The sequence below is a fragment of the Podarcis raffonei genome, chromosome 6 (genome assembly GCF_027172205.1).
Source record: "Podarcis raffonei isolate rPodRaf1 chromosome 6, rPodRaf1.pri, whole genome shotgun sequence".
NCBI classification, from domain to species: Eukaryota; Metazoa; Chordata; class Lepidosauria; order Squamata; family Lacertidae; genus Podarcis; species Podarcis raffonei.
Window position 1 is genome coordinate 87,288,198 of NC_070607.1, and position 20,608 is coordinate 87,308,805.

The following is a 20,608-nucleotide window of genomic DNA, read 5'->3' on the forward strand; positions in this document are numbered from 1 at the left end:
AAAAACTGATTTGGCAGGGGTGTGTGTCAAAAGGAACCTCCAGAACAGCACACAGGGCAAGAAGAAGGGGGTAATCATTCTATCTGGCAAACTTAAAGGCTTGCACTGATGGAAAACACATCACAGAGTGACACGGAATTCCACTCAGTGTTTTACCATTAGACAAAGTAGGAATCCAAGAGTGTAACTGTATTTCTATCATGCTATGTTTGCCCTAGTATTTTTCCTGTAGCATTTCAATTTCTTCTCCTTTAACCTGGTACTAATATTCACACATTTCTCTGCCTTTTATGTTTCCCTTCTCCTGGAACTACAATCTATCATGGGCATTTATTTGGTGCTTAAAACAACAGTAAATTTGTACAATTACAAATTCAGAGTGCTAGGGAGAAATGGGATCCTTACACTCTGCTAAAAAAATGTTTTCTATTATTATATTATTACAGCTTGATTGTTTAAGTTCAGTTCAGATAAGGGCATTTCAACATATTTACAATTATTTTTAATTTACTAGGGAGTCTTTAAAATGCAAACTCTAGCAGAATCTAAAATAATTAATAACGCTGCACAAAAAACTACAACTTACACGTTCTTTTAAAATGTTTTTCTTTGTTAAGTGTACTGATTCCTCTTCACTTTCAGCTGATGAATCTGAGAGTTCTTTATAACGTTTTTTGGCTAGTGCTGCTTTTCTGGGTTGTCTTGATCTGGTTGGTGCTGCTTTCCCCACAGTATCATTATCACATTGATTGGTTGAAACTGGTACCTTTATTTATTCCAACAATGTACAAACATGTTAGTGATGATTTATTAATTATCTGGCCAATGAGCACATTCAGAATTTTGAGGAAGTGACATGGGGGCCAACCACAAAATGTGAGGTCTGTGGAGGGCATGGAATAACACAAAATGGCTCCCATATCTAAAACAGTCTTTGGCATGTCGCTAGTAGCAGTAAAGTATAACAGAAGTAACAGGAAAAGGGCAGGAAAGGCTAAGGTGAAACACAAGCAAGGAAAACTAAACCCTTGCTTCTACCCCCTTTTTTTAATGAAGAGAAAACAGGCAAATCAATGCGTGGAATTCATTGAACAGGAAAGACTGGCAAATCTTGAGTAAAGATAACAGGCCAGAATAGGAGTTCAAAGAAATTATAGGTCTGCTTCAAGCAAGGCAGAAAAAATGAAATGAAAAATGGCTCCTCCTTATATTGCACAGCAAACTGAATCGACTTTGCTTATGTGATCAGATTATTTATATGTCTTGTCATATGGATACTCAGTATTAATGCTTCTAAGATATACAGTTGAAAGTTTTATCATACCTTATCATTTATGGTTTTTTTCTGTTGAGGTATTTCCCCCATGCTTGGTGATACAGAATATATATCTAAAACAAAACAAAACCTTACAACATCAAGTGCAAAATAACTTCATTTAGGCCAATTATACTCTGCTTCACTACTCAGAACAAATTTTAAAATCTTTGATTCATATGTCATTAAACATGCCCTAGATCCCCTCAATGTAGGTACTTATAGTCATTTAAAATGTGAAATCAGAGTACCATTAATGAACAGGAACCTGAGTACCATTTTATGAACAGAGTACCATTAATGAACAGGAACCTGTCATTCCTGATCTACAAAGTTTGTTCCAGTTGTGTATATTGAAAAGTAAGCGATATACTATTTTCATATCTTACCCAATCAAGAAACAGCAAAATATCACTAGTTTCCCCCACTAAATCTGTCAAGGAAAAATGTAATATCCAATTCTAGAAATTCATCTGACATGTTTTAAGTATACTCCACTGAAAGTCTACAAGACAGCAAAATAATAAGACATTTACTATCACAGAACAAAGTGAAGATCGCTACAGCTATAAACTTTGTAATATATAGATTGCGTACTTGTATCCAGCGTTTTAGACTTCTGTTTTCTGGGTCTGCTATAGTCAACCAGCTGCAGTTTAGGTTTTCTATTTGATTCTCTTAGCCAGCTAATATCTGTCCTGTCATCTCTATATTCTGTATCTGTGTCACTGAAAAGGTGCTTCTTGTTTTTATTAGTTCTGTTCTATAAAATAAGAAAACACTGATAAACCATTTACTGACATTAAATTTGCAGGAGCCTTTCCAGCTAGATTACTTATGACTGAATCCTTATAACAAGTCAAACGCCAAAGACAACCAAAACCAATGAAACTAGTTTGCCATGACTGATTTAAGCCCAGTGGTTGTCAAAATGGCCAACTATGGTCCTGGGTAAAATTATTTCCCAACTGTCAACCAGTAGCTAAACCTGGGTCCATAGCACTCTCATCATAACTTAACACAGCTTAGCTAACACCATATTATAGCGGAAAAGGTGGGTAGGGTTGAGAAGGTCGGAAATACAATGGCTCCCCACTTGGCAAATCCTCATTTCTTTATGGCAGACCAGAGGGATGACGTTCCCTCTCAGGTCTGCCCAAGTTAACTCTACCCCTTCTCTCCTAGTAGTTTTTTGATTGGCTAACAGAAGAACAGAGTGGCTGCTTTGCTCCATGCTAGGCAGCCATTCATTGCCACTGCAGCCCCCTCCTCCAGCACACAGAAAGGCTCCCCATGCAAGAAATCTGGATTTGTGAGTATATTAATCTATGGATTACATTCATGATTTGTAGATGGCTTTTTGTGCCCCTTGTATAACATATTTACTGAACAAACTGTTTTAAATATTGGGGACTTTTAATTCTTCTTCTTTTGTATTCCTGGTCTTTAAATACCTTCTTATCTTGCTTCTTTTGGATTATAATTTCCTCTTTATTTCCATGGTTCCTGAAACAAATATAAAGTAAATCATGCGCTCTATTGCGTCACACGCAGAAGCGGCGCTCTACTTACGGATTTTTCGGGGTGCGAACAGCACCCCGGAACGGATTGCGTCCGTAAGAAGAGGTACCACTGTAGTAATCAAATCAAAATATATGTACTTATACTTTTATAATCATAAGGTGAGTTAAAAGGAATTTGGGTTTAATGATCCAAATATGCTTACTTTTTCTTTGGAACATCAGTACTAGCTTCCAGTTTGGTAAGATGAAATTCTTGGATCTAAAATGTAAATACCAAAAGACATAAATCAAACAGAAATAAACCAAATCTCATTGCAACTTTTTTTTCTTGTTCATCTATTTTTGATGGTTATATCACCCAAGCAATCAAGTATTTTTATTTCCTTTTTGTAATGAAATTTACAAAAACAGACTGTATCCTTCTGCAAAAGACTATAGAGACTTAGTAAAAAATTACTGAAACAGCATAGGAAATACTACAATTGTTTTTCCATATCCTCCATTAATCCAGGCTATTTTGTATATAGCTGTAGCAATGCATAGGGTTAGATACTGATAAGCCCTTTCTAAATAAACACTTTTTACATGGTTCCAAATCTCATTATGAACCTCTGAAGTATCAAATATCCCTATTAAAATGTTAGAGGCATGGAAAATATAATCAGCTCCTTTCAATTTCATATATCCTTATAATATTATGGGTATCTGAGGGAATCACGTTTTCCATATAAATCATGCTGCCCTTTGAATAAAGCATGAGGTGAGCTGCTTCGTGCAGCCTGCATTCCACCCATTATAACTGCCATATACACAGATTTCATTTGCCATTATTGCTCTACTGCTGGAGTTACTCTGCCAGAGGAGATCCTAGCAACATTCATGTTGTTTTAGGTGGCAATAGGAACACATCGTTTTCTCTGGGCTTCTAATGACTCTCATTTGGAAGCAGTGAGCAGGTGGATAGACAATGACAGGCTATGGTGTTTGGACTATCAGTTTTAATGCAATCCTTTTATTTCAGTGAGTGATTTTATGTTATTCCGTCTATGTTTATCTTTGTGTGCAAAATCTCTTCTACAGTTACCTATGATGCAGATGGGAATCTGAATGCAGAGCTAGCAGGATGAACTCTTTGATGTATTTGATGCACCTAAATCTGAGTGCCCTGCTTGTTGATTAGTTGTCTGTGGCTTGAACTGGATTAATGTATTATCATTAATTTTTTAAAAAAAAATCATTATCACCAAAGGAGCATGCTGAATAAAATGTTTTTTTAAAAAAATAAATAAATAAGCCATATGGTAAATCATTTATACTATGTAAAGAAAATGAAAGTGCGCCAAGATTATGTTATAATTATTTATTTACCTAAGCGATCATTCATTTACATTAAGTGCAGTTTGTTCCCTCTAAATTTCTCCCAGTTTGGGGATATGTCTGGAGCTGGAGCCAGAAAATTTCAAAGGCACTTGGTGGCAAAAAATATAATAATGAAGTGCACAATTCAAAACTGTGCTGTTGCATGGGATATAATTAGGAGGTACCCTTCTGTCAACAGTGGAGCTTCGCCACTATGGGGGCCTCACTGTTCCTTTTGTAAGCATGGGTGTCTTGGGAAGCTGTTGCTGCTGGCAGTAGTTAAGTGGAGGGCTGCAAAACAGGGTGTTACAGAGGCAGCGCAGGGCCAGCTATGGATCCAGCCTGAAGATATAGCCTAAGGTTAAGGATGTGGCAGTGAATCTGTCACTATGTGCTTCTCACCATTAGGACTGCTCTTCCCATTATAACGGTATTACCAAATTGACTGCCTTATGTGGGCTGCTATACCCTACCTAATGTAGAGCTGTCCCTAATGTGACTGTGCAGGTGATCATCTGTTTATAATTAAAGGTAAAGGTAAAGGCAGTCACTTCACTTTACTGGCCGAGGGAGCCGGCGTACAGCTTCCGGGTCATGTGGCCAGCATGACTAAGCCGCTTCTGGCGAACCAGAGCAGCGCACAGAAACGCCGTTTACCTTCCCACTGGAGCGGTACCTATTTATCTACTTGCACTTTGACCTGCTTTCGAACTGCTAGGTTGGCAGGAGCAGGGACCGAGCAATGGGAGCTCACCCCGTTGTGGGGATTTGAACCGCCGACCTTCTGATCGGCAAGCCCTAGGCTCTGTGGTTTATAATTAGTAACACATTATTTGCTACAATACTAATCTTACTCCAAGTTTTACTGTAGGTTCATCAGATCCACTCAGATTAAAGTTGTAGACATCGTCCCTATCAAAAGAGATAAAACTCCATTCAGTATACTCTTCATAATCTAAATTATTGTACTTGTATGAGATGGTGCTTTACTTACATAAGGTGCCCAGTAGTTACGTTAAGCAACGTAGTAGTTTTTAAACTTCTAGAACTTCTGCTCTGACTTTTTTTCTAGGCATAAAAGAAGAGTTAGGAAAAAAACTGTCTAGTGGCATTAATACTCCTCCACAACTCATGCAATCCTCTTTTACTTCAACAAGACTTATTTAATTATATAAATAGTTAAAAGTTGCTTTTTGGCCTCATGAGGTGCCCCCAAATAGGTTCAAAATCTTAAAGATGAAATATCACTAAGGAGTTTTAGATTAGTAATTATTAATAAGTGATTGAGTCAAACATTAAATTTACTATATGAATGTACATTTTATTCTTACATATTGAAACAATTGTAAAACAAAATTTTAATATACCTCTTTGTATAGAAAAACAACATACCTTGCAAACACTGAAACCTGATTTATTTAAAGATGTGCTGTAAAAATAAGTAAAAATAATATAATAAATCTATTTCATACCAGAAAATTCATTAGTAAAAAACATTTGCTTTAATGCTATGTTTTAGGGGAATTAAGTAATATCATGGAAATTAAAGGAAGATCAGTAAAATGTTGTAATTCTAAATACATTACTAGCCTGCAAGTAACTACTATAAAAAGAAAATATGTATAGAATACCTCCTGTTAGCAAAGAACTGGCACAATTTTTTTGCACTTTTTGCACCATCCATTCCTTTGTATCGGTTGCTGATTTTACTTAGTAACATTTCTGTAGTTTCCATCATTTCTTTTTGTTTTGCTTTCTGTAAGATTTTGAAAACAATTTGTTAAAATTACCAGAAAATCTGATTAGTAGAATAGTACAGCTTCTACAGCACTGTTCGGAAAGTCAAAGGTTTCTGTATACTAGTAGGAAAATGAAGAGCATTCACACAACACGCAGGAAATCTCTGCTCCACTAAAGCCATTCGCAGTTATGATATTAACAGCAGTAAGGAGATAAGTGTGCATAAAGCTGAGCAAAAATGGTTTGGGAGTTATTTACTGGAGTTTATCAACTGGATGAACAAGAAAGCTTTTGGATGGAATCTTTCCAAAACTTTTTTTTTAAAAAAATCCAGCAAACAAGCAAGCTTTCTCCCCCATTCACATTAGTTCTCTCTAGAATTACAGGGTATGTCTCTTCCTACGTTTTATTTTGTAGATCAGGGCTGGAATCAGAGTCAAGGATGGTGGAACTGTAGCCCAACAATATCTGGAGGGCACCATGTTCACTATCCCTTTTGCAGACAATCTCCATTAAGTGACAATAATTTTAAACACGGGTTTAGGTACCAGGGCACTTGTAAATGCAGTCAACTTTAATCATAACATTTATGAAGCACTTACCAATTTTAAGGAAAAATATATTTTGAAAGTGATAATGTTTAGCAGTTCACAACCTCTTTGAAATAATATTTTAACCTAAATAGATTTTATGATATCTGTATGTCATGGTTTGGTTGAACACAGAGGAGTGGTGGGAGAAACTAGCTGGGGAACCCAGTCCAGAGAGGTGGTTGGACAACTATGACACAGGGAGAAGAATGGGAAGAAGAGGTGTCAAAAGTTGAAGGGTAATAGGGCTCAGTGAGTTGGGAGCTGTGGCAGACAGACGTCATGAATCAAAGGCAGAAGCTGAAGCAGACAAGTGGGAAGAGGGAGGTTCAGAGGCAGAGATGAGAGTAATGGGTATCTCCACCCCTCTGCTGCAATAAACTCCCCTTCCCCCTGGAACCAGAAGAGGTATGAAACGGGAAAAGCAAAGGCATCTGAAGGCAGCCCTGTTCATGAAAGTTTTAAATGGGTGATGTTTTACTGTGTTTTTAACATTTTGTTGAGAGCCGCCAAGAGTGGCTGGTGCAACCCAGTCAGATGGGCAGCATATCATCATCATCATCATCATCATCATCATCATCATTTATTCAAGGCAGGCTGCACAGAGGTGCAGTCTCTGACTGCTTGCAAGAAGCCCTGGAGGAGACACAGATGGCTGTAGGCAGGCAGCACTTTTAGTCTCTGCAGCTGATTTCATGGAGTAGGACCTACAGGGCATGACCTGCTGTGCTCATTAGGCCTGAAACACAGACAAGTTTGTGAAGATCATGTAGCTTTGGAAGTGTGTGATTTACTGACCGGCTTGGTGCGTGACACTGTACCAATTTGAAATCTTAACAAACTGGCAGGTTTACTTGATGTAGTGATTATATACAATTTATTAAAAAATATGAAAAGTCATGACTATGATTTCCAAATAGAAAAGTAATTCTGACGCTGCTTTGCCTTCTCTCATTTTACCTGATCTGTTTTCTTGTCAGTTCCTTTTCCAAAAGAAACATCAAAGCTAACGTCGTCATTGGTTTCCATAACGAATTCTGAGTGTCTTGAATTCGTTGTTGCTTTAAGTGATATTTCATGTTTACCAGGAGCAAGCTTTATGCTGTTCTCTTTTGATATGCTCTCATCCAAATGTTTAAAACTGTTCCGTGACTCTGTGCTCTTTATATTGCCAGTTTTTTCTGGTATTTTACTGATTTCATTGTATTGCTGCTCCACGATTTTTCCATAGCTGTGATGTTTGTTTTTCGGCCCTGGAGAAGGCATTTCAAATACTGACGTGAACACTCTTGGCTTGACAGCTTTACTACATGAATTAGGACCTAATGTACACATACACAAAATGAAGTTAAAAATGGGATTTTAAGAAAAACCTGATTTAACACTTCTAATAAATGAAGTAAAAGTTTAACCTTGATAGTCTGTATTTCCCAGTGCACTACTATTCTGCTTGTTACAATGTGATATTATCTGCTCAGGTACCCAACACTTCTGTTTTTTCCGAGTTTTAGCTTCTGCAGCAGAATTTTCCAGAATGCCAGGTAACCTAAATAAAGCAAATGGGGGAAAAAATCCTACTTTTATCACTACTGTATGTGGTTGTCCCTCCCTGCTTAGTAGGAGGCTTTGTGAATCATAGGTCTGTGAAGTTTTGGGCTCTATTGCAATGAAAGGTGCTCCAGAAAAACACTTCTCTTTTTTCCTTTGGACCTAAGGCCTATAGACTACTGTAAACCAATTGCTCAGAAGCCGCAGAGCTAACCTGATTGTCTGTATAAGGCAGCGTAAAAAACTTTAAAGTTCCTCGCCTCCAGGAAACACATAAAATCTGTTATGAGTGGCCTGCCATCTTCCTGAAGAAATGCAAAAGCCACTGGTGTCTGCTCTGCTCCCCTGCAAAAAATGTGGAGGCTTTGAAAGAGTAAGCCTGACTTGCTCAGCAATGCCTTTTCCCAAAGCAGTGCTCTTAGACACAAAGTCATCTACCACTTGCCTGGCAAGTAAAAGCCTGGCTATGTTGGGAAAGTAGAAGACATAGGTAAAGGTAAAGGTACCCCTGCCCGTACGGGCCAGTCTTGACAGACTCTGGGGTTGTGCGCCCATCTCACTTAAGAGGCCAGGGGCCAGCGCTGTCCGGAGACACTTCCAGGTCACGTGGCCAACGTGACAAAGCTGCATCTGGCGAGCCAGCGCAGCACACGGAAACGCTGTTTACCTTCCCGCCAGTAAGCGGTCCCTATTTATCTACTTGCACCTGGGGGTGCTTTCGAACTGCTAGGTTGGCAGGCGCTGGGACCGAACCGAGCAACGGGAGCGCACCCCGCCGCGGGGATTCGAACCGCCGACCTTTCGATCGGCAAGCCCTAGGCACTGAGGCTTTTACCCACAGCACCACCTGCGTCACTAAGGTAAAGGTAAAGGTACCCCTGCCCGTACGGGCCAGTCTTGACAGACTCTGGGGTTGTGCGCCCATCTCACTTAAGAGGCCAGGGGCCAGCGCTGTCCGGAGACACTTCCGGGTCACGTGGCCAGCGTGACAAAAAAAACAGACATAAAATCTGTTATGAGTGGCCTGCCATCTTCCTGAAGAAATGCAAAAGCCACTGGTGTCTGCTCTGCTCCCCTGCAAAAAATGTGGAGGCTTTGAAAGAGTAAGCCTGACTTGCTCAGCAATGCCTTTTCCCAAAGCAGTGCTCTTAGACACAAAGTCATCTACCACTTGCCTGGCAAGTAAAAGCCTGGCTATGTTGGGAAAGTAGAAGACATAGAGACTATACCAATTAGTTTACTCCCAGAAGGACAGTTATCTACAGAAAAAATCCCACCTCTTGAGTGACAAACCTGTAAAGATGGAAAAACACAACCAGGGAGTAACCAATGAAAACAAAAAGACAGAAGTATAAGAAAGAAACATAGATAAAAGAAAATATAAAAGTAAGGAGGGGTTCATTTTTTTTCCTTCACAGAGAAAATACTTAGCAAAGAGCAGTTCTCCAAGCAAGTTACTGCTGGGGTGATGAAAGGAGAATAGAAGGTGGGAGCCATGTATGCCCATAGAGGGTGGGGGCAGCAGGGCAACCACCAAAACTGTATGCTAGCTTTAGAACTTAACCGAATTATCTCTGCATGGGCAAATAACTGGCCTGTGTGACTGTGCAGGAGCTACAAAGAAGAACTCTTGCACTAACTAAATGCTAACTCTTTTAAGAGTTGTTTTTTAACCTAGTAAGCAAGGTGTAAGGAAGGCCAAAAGAAAATATGATAATAAGTGACAGCCAAAGTTTCCAAGCCATAGGCTGGAAGGGATTTTGGACCCCACCCTGCTAACATCCATGTTTTTGCTTGAGAGAGAAGATAACTGATGATAGGCCTATCTAAAGACCTCCTGACATGAAATCAGAGCCACCCACAAGAATATTCTACTATCAGTACTAGTTAACATTTACATTTACTGTTTATAATTTATTTCCATTACTTACAATGATTTGTCACTTCTTTCTACCAGCTGAGAATCAGGAACAATATCCATCAATTCATCTAAGTGAAATATAGACATAAAATTAGAACTAAAATTTTCATCTCGTTAAAGATTTTGCATCCAAATTTTAGTCCTTTTTAGAACATTTTTAACCCACTCTTCAGCTGCAAGGGCTACAAACAATCAACTGAAATGAGACAAATATGAAAATAATTTAAAAGCAAAACTAGTGAAACGTGTCAAGCAACTTGCCTGCTTTTTGTTTTTCACTGGTGTTTAAAACTTCTTCCTCATAAGGCATGTTTTCAACATTTTGAATTTGAGCTTCCTGTATATAAACACAATAAAAAATTATTGATGTAATTAGCATGCTTTTATTTTCATCTCAGTTTCTCAAATACTGTTCAAACTGTTTCACAGGTTCAAGCACAAAATACATAAACTCTCAAAGATCAATATCACATAATAAACATTTACAGTACAATGCATGCAGTACATGCATGCTCAAGGGAAATCCTATTGAGTTCAATAGGATTTATTTGCAGGTAAGTGTGAATGGCCTGGACTACCGTATTTTTCGCCCTATAGGACGCACTTTTTCCCCTCCAAAAATGAAGGGGAAATGTGTGTGCGTTCTATGGGGCGAATGCAGGCTTTCGCTGAAGCCTGGAGAGCGAAAGGGGTCAGTGCGCACTGACTCCTCTCACTCTCCAGGCTTCAGGAAGGTATCCGCAAGCCGTGGGAGAGCTGCGCGACTTCACGCAGCTCTCCCACGGCTTGTGGAGAGCTGCCTGCACCCCGAAGCCGGGGGGCGCGCTGAGCTCAGCGCCCCCCAGGCTTTGGGCTTCCCACAGCTCTCTGCAAGCCATGGAGAGCTGCCTGCTCTGGGAGCTGGGGTCGGGGGAAGCTCGGGTTTCCCCAGCCCCACACCTGGGGGGGGGGAATAAATTTTTTTTCTTTATTTCCCCCCCAAAAAAACTAGGTGCACCCTATGGCCAAAAAATACGGTAATTAAAAGGAAATTGATATGTTAGGTAACAAAAAAATCAACAGCAGACAGACAAAAAACATCTTCCTCCAACATCCTCCTTCACTTTGGGGCTTTGGAGTAGAACTGATAAAGTCCAAGCTCAATGAAGGTTGGCTGGATTGACATGCACATACAGAGAGTGCTATAAAAATTAGCCTTTTGTGTTTGCATTTGTCTGGAATTTAATGATGATCATTTCTGCAATACAGTTAAGCAGTCCAAAGTCCACTCAGTCTTGATTTATTTGATGTATTTTAACTACAAATTACACTTCTGAAAGGGAGCAAACAGTGTACACAAGGATTCAGTAAGAGCAAAAATAATGGCTTTGAGATTTCTACCTGGCTAAACTCAAAGTGTAGGCCAGCTGTCCCATAGCGATGTCATAAATCCTTGGCCAATGTGTTCTCCAGTATCACAAACCTGGTCCCAGCCAGCCCACATAAGAATGGGCAGCTGTTTGCCAGCTTCAACCAGTGCTATTGTGTGGTTTTGAAGCTTCCATGTGAGTCTACCTTAAGTTACGCAAACATATAACTACCTTTTTTGCAGCAGAATTATCCTTTCTTACAGACTTGGTAACAGAAGATAGAGCTGCATAATCATCTTCTTGATTGAAATTCACTGCTCTTTCCTCAGTTATTGAGAAAATATCAGTTCTTCCCATAGAGCTCGTCATTTGAAGAGGTGCTTTAACCCTACTTTTCAGTGGAGTTGCTGGAAACAAATCCACATTTGAGTTATTTTAATCAAGTTTGCATGTTCTGTGTTGTTTGTGCCAAAACTGCAGCAAATGGGCTTACTACAACTTGGATATTGAACAGAGCAGAACTATTCGTCTCTCAGTTTTAATCTTTAATCTGGAACTCATTACATGCCATGGGGGATCTCACACTATACCTTTTCTTGCTTCAATTACTTGTGGGAACCACAAACACCTTGGAGTCCCAAATTCGATTTAAAAATAGAAAAAAATGTTTATTTACAGAATCAATATGGAGATCAGCATGTAAAATGACATATGTGAAGTACCAAATGCAATGTTTACAGAAGATTAGATTGTTTCGTTCAAATAAAGACATTAACACAGGCTACCCAGATCCTGGTGACAGCAGCCACGAAATTAAAAGACGCCTGCTTCTTGGGAGAAGGGCAATGACAGGCCTAGACAGCATCTTGAGAAGTAGAGACGTCACCTTGCCAACAAAGGTCCGTATAGTTAAAGCCATGGTTTTCCCAGTAGTGATGTATGGAAGTGAGAGCTGGACCATAAAGAAGGCTGATCGCCAAAGAATTGATGCTTTTGAATTATGGTGCTGGAGGAGACTCTTGAGAGTCCCATGGACTGCAAGAAGATCAAACGCATCCATTCTTAATGAAATCAGCCCTGAGTGCTCACTGGAAGGACAGATCGTGAAGCTGAGGCTCCAGTACTTTGGCCACCTCATGAGAAGAGAAGACTCCCTGGAGAAGACACTGATGCTGGGAAAGATGGAGGGCACAAGGAGAAGGGGGCGACAGAGGATGAGATGGTTGGATAGTGTTCTCGAAGCCACAAACATGAGTCTGACCAAACTGCGGGAGGTAGTGGAGGACAGAGGTGCCTGGCGTGCTCTGGTCCATGGGGTCACGAAGAGTCGGACACGACTAAACGACTAAACAACAACAACAAACCCAGATCCTGCTGGCCGAACCAAAAAGTTATACTTTAGAATAGGATTAGAGACAGATATAGGCAAAGAGCAGGAATGTTGCTGCGAACATTTCTTTTAGTGGACATGAAGGATGCATTCAGAAAACTAAGAGTTAGTCATCATCTAGGTCAGGTAGTGGGCACATGTCCAGGTTTTGGACATATCACTCAGCTCCAGAGTCTCTGCCCCTGGTTCTGACCGTGTCTGAGCTGAAGTCAGAGTCCCAGAGCATAGTCATGGAACAGTAGGACTGCCACTTTCTAAACTTTTAAGAGCCAGGTGTAACTGAGCTTGGGGGGGGGGTTTGGCATTTAAGATGACAGTCACTTTCCTTAAGTCAGCAACTTGGGAAACATCAAAGATCACATTGGAAAGATTTGCCAATACACTTTGAAACTTAACCTTACAATAAAAGTGCTTTTAAAAATAAATCATATTTCAAATATAAGCCTACTACAGGCACAAAACAATACTGAGGTCCACTTTCATATTATGCTGATCTCTTAGCTTCAAGTACATTTCATAAAAAGCTATTGTGAATATCAGAATTTGGCAAATCTGCAGCTGATCAATCCAGCTATTAGGACTACTGTCTTTAAGGAAAATCTGTCTCCCACTGTAAGAAATGTAACATTAAAAGGTGAGCGGAATATTGATGAACTTGCTTGGTTTTCTAGATTGGAATATGTATGGGGGTCAACTCTGGTGTTGAGAGACAGTGTGATATAAGAAAGAGACAGACAGAGAGGAAGATCTGGATTCTAAAACCAGGTGGAGGGACCACAGTGTAGAGGTCAAGCACATTCTTTGCATGCAAAAGGTCCCATGTTCTACTCAATCCAACACATTTCCAGTTAAAGGGGTCAGGTAGAGGTGATGAGAAAAACTTCTGTCTGGAAACATGGCTATTGCCAGTCAAAGTTGACCATGCTGGGCTAGATGGACAAACTTGATATAATCCAGTTTCCTATGCTCTTAACCCACCTCTTAGCCAAGAAGCTCACCTTGCACCACTCACAAAATCTTATATCTCTCATAGAGGTGTTTTTTGAGGGCTGGACAGACAGCTGGGGACAGAGGGCATCTCTTTAAAGGGAGGACAGGTGTAAAGATTTATTACAGTTAAAAGTCAACATATAGATTTAACCATTTACTGACTTTAAAAGCTTAAGACTCTGCTACTGTAATTTGATAGTGCCTTTGAAGAGTACTCAGTATCTATAACTGCAATTTGCCTTATGACAGAATGGGCCATCAAAAGCATAGATGACTATAACTTTCTGCCAACAATGCAAAATGATTTTGACTATTAAGTCATAAATCACTGGCTTCCTAGGTGAGGCAACTTTGCACAAAATGAGGCAATTTTCAATTACTTCTGCAACAATTAAGATCAAAGCATCGCCTGATTTCAAACCACCATGAATCAATATCAAACAGAAAAGGCACACATTACTGTTCTCTGGCTTCTCCATAATTATAGACTCCCCTCTCCAGAGTTTTGCCAGAGCCTAGCCTGTGTCCTACATAAATGAATAAGAAAATGCTTGTGGAAACCATTAGCAGGCTCAATAAAGGAGGCCCGTTATTTGAGGTACATAAAAAGCAACTACTGGCTGATAAAATTCAAATAAAAAGATGCTTCATTGCAACTTAATGCTGGAAAGTGCTGAATACAACGTTAACATTTGAGATTTAGGAGGAAAGAACTATATATTCTATTAACATCAAAGGTCCTCACATATGCACAATCATCTTTCTTTGATATATTTCACATGAAGGGAGGCATTAAAGAAAGTTAAAAGATTAAAATCTTTAAGGGTGCAATGATTTATGTTGCTTCTGGTGTTGCTGTTTTATGCCTTATTTTGGGTTTGAATCTCCCCCCCCCTCAAACAACTACAGTAGCAGGAAGATATCCTCACTCAGTTTGCTTTTCCTACTCACTCCATAAGGCAAAGCTGTTCAAACAAGGCAACAAGTATGCCTTCTGTGGAGAGCACTTTTCTTGAGTGTTTCCTGGGAGAGCAGTAGCTTCTGCAACTTGAGGAGTGGAAGAAGGCAGAAAAACAGAGAGAGCTGGAAGGAATGGACTCTTTCACCAAGGCAGGAGAAAAAACTGAGGAGATTCACTACATCTCCCACAATTCTGCTCTCCTGCCTTCCTCATAGCTTGTAATCATTACCCAACCCAGTTAACGCTTCCTTAACCCATGGAAATGACTTCTTTTGCAGTTTGTGGTGGCTGAGGAAGCCAGGAGCTTCTTGGCATGATTCTAAAAAGCTGTTATGGCTGCTTTTGGTCCTAAAATTGTGGGGGATGCCCTTTATAGACTGTAGCAGAGAGCATGAGATCAAATCTAGTAAAGGCACCAGGGGTCAGGTCTGAGAGACTATTCCCAATGAGGCCTGACTTGGTCCCCAAGTGTTGTCCTAAGACCTGCACACACCCAGTGGCAAAACTCCAGGTGGAGAAGTATTGTCCTAAAAAATTGTGCTTTTGAGCAACATGAAAGGCTTGAACCCCTGCCTGTAGGACTGGGAGTAGTGGGGCCACTGTGGCCTGAGTCACCAGGGTTCAAGAAGTGAGGGCAGTGTCATCTTGTCATCTTATGATGGGTGTTGAGGGCTCATTTTGATCTATGTGAATTCATGTCCATTGTTGCAGGCAGAGCCCTGATTAGGGTATATCAGCCATTTTTGTACAGTTTGGGGGTTTTCTGAGTTGTATTTTTCCCTTGCCTCCTAGGTTAAGCATATATTTGTCTGCCAACACAGCAGAGTTGTATCTCCCTCACACCTAGCATAACTGGAGTACTGGATTGCTCTGCCCAAAATCTTATTAAGGGTATTTTATTCCCCTGTCCCAGATGTTGATCATAATTGTTGATGTGTTATAAAAACAAGGCATTTTTCATAGCAGATGGCAAATACAACAGTAAATTACACCTTACAACATTGCATCTAACTTACAAGTATTAACCGCTGGTAATGGACTTGGCATAGACAACCTGGCAGCAGACAGCACCACCATTGATGCCTCAGACACTTTCCTTTTACCTGGATTAATCTTGAAATAAAACAGAAAAGCATAATTTAAAATAATGCCAATCTAATCGTGCAATGTAATATGCATCATTTTCTTTTGCATTTTATTATACAAATTACCTTGGATTTAACAGTTTGCAAGTCCCCCTTATTATGTTTCTGATTCAAATTTTTCTGTGTCTGAAGATACTGATGTGGTGGGGAATGAGTTTCTTTATCTTCCAGTGGTTTACAGGAGTTTTCTTCCAAAGGAGATACTTGACTTTCTGGTACAATAACCTGTTTATTTTTAAAAAATAAAATAAAATCCCAGTTCAATACTAATCAATTTATTAAAAATATTTCAGATAAAGTTAATGGATAAAAGAATAGAAGGGAAGGCTTTGATTTTGGGTGCTTTTCAGTTTAGAAAAAAGGCAAGTTATGGGGAGCATGACTGAGGTGTGTAAAATTATGCATGACATTGGAAGTAGGATTTGAACCCTCACATGCAGATTCTGAATAAAATAGTAGCCCCAAAAGTATTTTGTTTAAAATGCACACATGCAAACATCCAGCTGTTCTGCTGGGATTTAATGTGAATGGATGAAGTCACTTTTAGGCTTTTGAATAACAAGGTTTTCATGAGACTTGAACAGATAAAGAAATGATAAAATATACACCATCTCAGACAATAATGCACGCCTTCAAGATTTATTAGTCAGAAGCTTGCTTTTAATATTATCCCATTATAAACTGAAATACAAACCTGTGATTCACTTTCATCAAAAATGACATGTACTGTTGTTTTGGCAACTGACATAGTATTCTTCTTTGTAAATCCCTGAAAAATTTAAGTAGTAAATATTTCACAATACAGTGGTACCTCAGGTTACAGACTCCGCTAACCCAGAAATAGTACCACTATATAACAGAAAATACAAAATAAAAATAATTTATGGTAAGTAGGGGAAACTTAATTTTTGCAGTTTAGGCTCTTTACACAAAGAAATAATGCACTTTTTAGATTATAAAGGGCTTTATTATGAGACCTCTTTTGTGTTTTCTCTTGGACAATGACTAATTCACAACATTGTTGTGGGGGAAACCGTCAATATGGATCTGAAAAGCGTTCCCTTTTGCCAGTTCCAACTCACTGGAAATTGCTTCTGCTTGTTCAGGACGCTTTCAGGAAAAGTGTGTATGCATTTTTTTGTGAGGACAGTATGTTTGAATTGTTGTATCACATGTTAGCTTAAAGCCTTATATTAGACTAACACAGCACCCATGGTGCCACAGCACTTTTACTGGTGTTCCCTCAGCAGGGGCCTCAGATTTCTGAACTTTTATTTAAAAACAAAGTCTTTAGCCCTCCTAGAAAGAAAGTGATGGGGCAAAATGTTCAGCTACCTTCTATGTGATTTCTGTGAAATGAGAGACTATGGTGTGTCTACCTTGTATATTCTTCCTGGTACGGGTGAATGCTTCCTGTTACTATAAGACAGCAGCAGTATGTACGTGCATGTGAAATTAATATTGTGTGATCTCCACAATCAAGACCAGGACATAGCATAAATAGAAACAGAACCAACTATGAAAAGAACTATAATCACTCAAAAGTGAAACGTCCATTTTTGTTTCAGTTGCTAGATAGAGGATAGATGAGAAAGGAAATTGGTTCGCTTTTACCTGACGTTTATAGGCACCATAAACCTTCAACGCTGCATCCACAATTTCCAATGCCGAATCAAAATGCAGTATTATTTTCTCTCCTTCTTGGATACCCACAGACATTGGATTGTGTAAATGCATTGTCAACAATTTCTTATTGTCTTTCTCTAGGCAACAATGAAGCGTGTTCATATTAAATTGTTATTACTTATATGTTAATTATTTGTAAAAATTGCAGAAGCATGCAGCATTCAAATAAACTAGGGTTGTTTTTTTAAAAAAAGAAATGAGTAATGATCATACCATTGGTTCATTATGAATCCCATCCTTCCCGTTTAATAGAAACAGTTAACTGTGAATAAGAAATAAATTTATGTGCTCAATACCTTCAATAATGTATGTTTTTACTTCTTCTTCAGGGATGCAAACAGTTTCCCACTGATGACCCTAAAAATAAAATTTGATGAAAAGGGATGAAAGTTCTTACTGTATTTTTGTTTGCTTGCATAATATGGTGTTAAAAGGCATACATTTCAGGTTAACAACTAGTTCTCCTGGAGCACTAGTTTTCCTGGAGGATCGTGGACCAGCATGTCAACCAAATCTCTAAGTGATCTGCCAGTTTTTTCTGTTACAGGTGCCACTTTCCACTCACTTTTTTATACCTGCTCCCTTCCCCCAACTATCCAAAGTGGGCACGTGGGCTAGGAAACCTAGTACGTTTGATTGAGTATATGGACACTTCAGCTGGGGGAGGAGCAGGACAAGGACTATAAAAATCCATGCAGGCCCTTGCCACACCTAGTGTAGTTTTGAAAAAAGTCTACATCTACTAAATCCACTCAGCTACTCTAATGTACCTTCACAGCAGAGCTTAACTGATTTTCTTTGACTACTAAACTACCCCTAAAAAATTAATACAATAAGAAAAATTAACCTACGCCATCATCCGCAGCAACATAGAAGGATATACTTTTGCTACCAGTATTAAAATCAATCCAAAATTCTTCAAGGTTGTCATCTGCTGGGATCTGTAGCTAAAGGAAATTCAATCCAAATATAAAATTATAAATGCATGTATAATGGTGTAAGATTTCTTACTAAATACACAATAGTTTTATTGAACAGGTAAGCCCTGTATACTCAACCCTTTATCTTGCACATCATATTCAGAACTTCATTCCTGGTCCCCTAAAACTATTGTTCCCAATTACATTTGAAACAGGAAATATTAATTTACTAACCAGGATCAAACTGTTAGTAAACCGACATCAAAACATAGTTCTCCATTTCAAAGATAATGGGGAACTGTGACTAAGATGCCAAGAGGACAATATTTAAAAGGAAGAGATGTGGGGGAGCACACTAGTCAAACACTCATTTCAACATTATTAAATTTAATAAACTAGGAATGCCAGGTCCAAATTGGCCCAGAATTTTATGTTGGTGTCAAATCTCCAATGTCATAATAACTCATTTGCCTTTTCATTCCAAAGAACCTCTAATTTTTTGACAATCTATCAAACACATATCTCTGTTTCAATTTTAAACAAAAACACCAATAGTTCTAATAAAACAAAAGATACACAAGACAAAAGAAATAAACTTACCTCATGTTCACAAAGCATAGCTGATAAACAAGGATAGGTAAAAACCCTGTCAAAAAAAAAATTACAGAATGAAGATATGTTCATTTCCCATCTCATTACTCACACAGGTAATTGTTCCCACTTTCCATTACCTTTTCAAATGGGAAAAAATTAAAGTCCTGCTTATGGACAAAATATTTCCTAAAAAAAAGTTTATATATATTTTCCCCACCTGGTTGGAAGATTCTATTAGAGAGATTAAGTTTCTTGCCTCAAGCAAAAGAAGGAACAAACTGCAAAAAGTGGGTACCTGTCATATCTTAACAAGATTGCTTTTCCACAAAGAACCGGCAGCCACAATGATACTGCAGTTCTGGGTTGCTGTGGAGCAGGTTTCTGATATTTTGCAGACTTTAATAAGACAGTTTTCTGCAGAAAGCAGTGACCCATTGGGTAATCTGGCCTTATCAAACTGCCAAACTTGGCCTGGAAGCAGTTTAGCAGCCAGTGCAGATCCCACAAACAAGGTGTTATGACCTTGTTGTTGTTTGTTGTTGTTTAGTCGTTTAGTCGTGTCCGACTCTTCGTGATCCCATGGACCAGAGCACACCAGGCACCTCTGTCCTCCACTACCTCCCGCAGTTTGGTCAAACTCATGCTGGTAACCTCGAAAACACTATCCAACCATCTCGTCCTCTGTCGCCCCCTTCTCCTTGTGCCCTCCATCTTTCCCAGCATCAGTGTCTTCTCCAGGGAGTCTTCTCTTCTCATGAGGTGGCCAAAGTACTGGAGCCTCAGCTTCATGATTTTGGCCACCTCATGAGAAGAGAAGACTCCCTGGAGAAGACACTGATGCTGGGAAAGATGGAGGGCACAAGGAGAAGGGGGCGATAGGTCAAGTCATATCATTGCATGTGTATATATATCTAATGTTGCATTCTTCTCCAATTAAAAAAGTGCTTTCCGTTACTATTCTTATTAATCACATTTCTATACCGCCTGACATCAAACGATCTTAGGGTGGTTCATTGCTAACTTCATACCTTCTTTTGTCTCCAAAAATGCCATTCACCTGGTTAAGGAACTTTCTGCAATCCTGTTAAGGAGAAAAGCAGCATAAGTATTGCAATCATACCTTTGCTTTGAAATACCCAGTATTTGAATGTGACTTACTGTTTCAAACTCAGAATCCTTAATTTCTTTAAATGCATTACTAACAAACTCCATTGAAAACCACTGGCTTGCGAGTTCTCGCCTCTGTTTTTCTGATGTCATTCTGCACAAAGCTTCTGTAATGGCAACTTGGAGGTCATAGTCTATAATGTACGAGAGGAATATTAGCATAAAACCTTCCAGGGATAAATATTACACTTGCTAACTAGTTGCTTAAATTTTAAAAAATGATACAATGTATGATATATTGCATAAAGGTAATGGGTTATGATAGCCTTGTAGCTGCCTGGGCTATTGAGAAACAAACTGGGCTACTGAGAAACAAAAAGGGAGCATGAGTATGATTTGGGGGACCTCAAGGTTTGCAGAAGTAGGTATAACCTTTAGAGGGAAAAGCCTCTAAAACACCCCAGTGAGGA

General features: G+C 39.2%; 1 protein-coding gene across 1 annotated transcript in view; it reads right to left on the reverse strand.

Annotated features, from left to right (window-relative positions):
* Positions 1–20,608, reverse strand: part of SYCP2 (synaptonemal complex protein 2) — a 46,203-nt gene that overhangs the window by 14,545 nt on the left and 11,050 nt on the right. The window contains exons 10-32 of the mRNA XM_053394401.1: positions 20,190–20,332; positions 20,060–20,112; positions 19,038–19,083; positions 18,369–18,464; positions 17,814–17,874; positions 17,446–17,594; positions 16,526–16,600; positions 15,898–16,056; positions 15,703–15,799; positions 11,577–11,752; positions 10,258–10,333; positions 10,007–10,064; positions 7,940–8,073; positions 7,488–7,849; positions 5,829–5,953; positions 5,590–5,626; positions 5,192–5,265; positions 5,052–5,109; positions 3,042–3,097; positions 2,770–2,821; positions 1,913–2,078; positions 1,325–1,389; positions 587–766 (exon numbers count right to left, since the gene is read on the reverse strand). Coding sequence (XP_053250376.1) covers positions 587–766; positions 1,325–1,389; positions 1,913–2,078; positions 2,770–2,821; positions 3,042–3,097; positions 5,052–5,109; positions 5,192–5,265; positions 5,590–5,626; positions 5,829–5,953; positions 7,488–7,849; positions 7,940–8,073; positions 10,007–10,064; positions 10,258–10,333; positions 11,577–11,752; positions 15,703–15,799; positions 15,898–16,056; positions 16,526–16,600; positions 17,446–17,594; positions 17,814–17,874; positions 18,369–18,464; positions 19,038–19,083; positions 20,060–20,112; positions 20,190–20,332 — 2,498 coding nt within the window. The remainder of the gene's footprint in view (positions 1–586; positions 767–1,324; positions 1,390–1,912; positions 2,079–2,769; positions 2,822–3,041; positions 3,098–5,051; positions 5,110–5,191; positions 5,266–5,589; positions 5,627–5,828; positions 5,954–7,487; positions 7,850–7,939; positions 8,074–10,006; positions 10,065–10,257; positions 10,334–11,576; positions 11,753–15,702; positions 15,800–15,897; positions 16,057–16,525; positions 16,601–17,445; positions 17,595–17,813; positions 17,875–18,368; positions 18,465–19,037; positions 19,084–20,059; positions 20,113–20,189; positions 20,333–20,608) is intronic.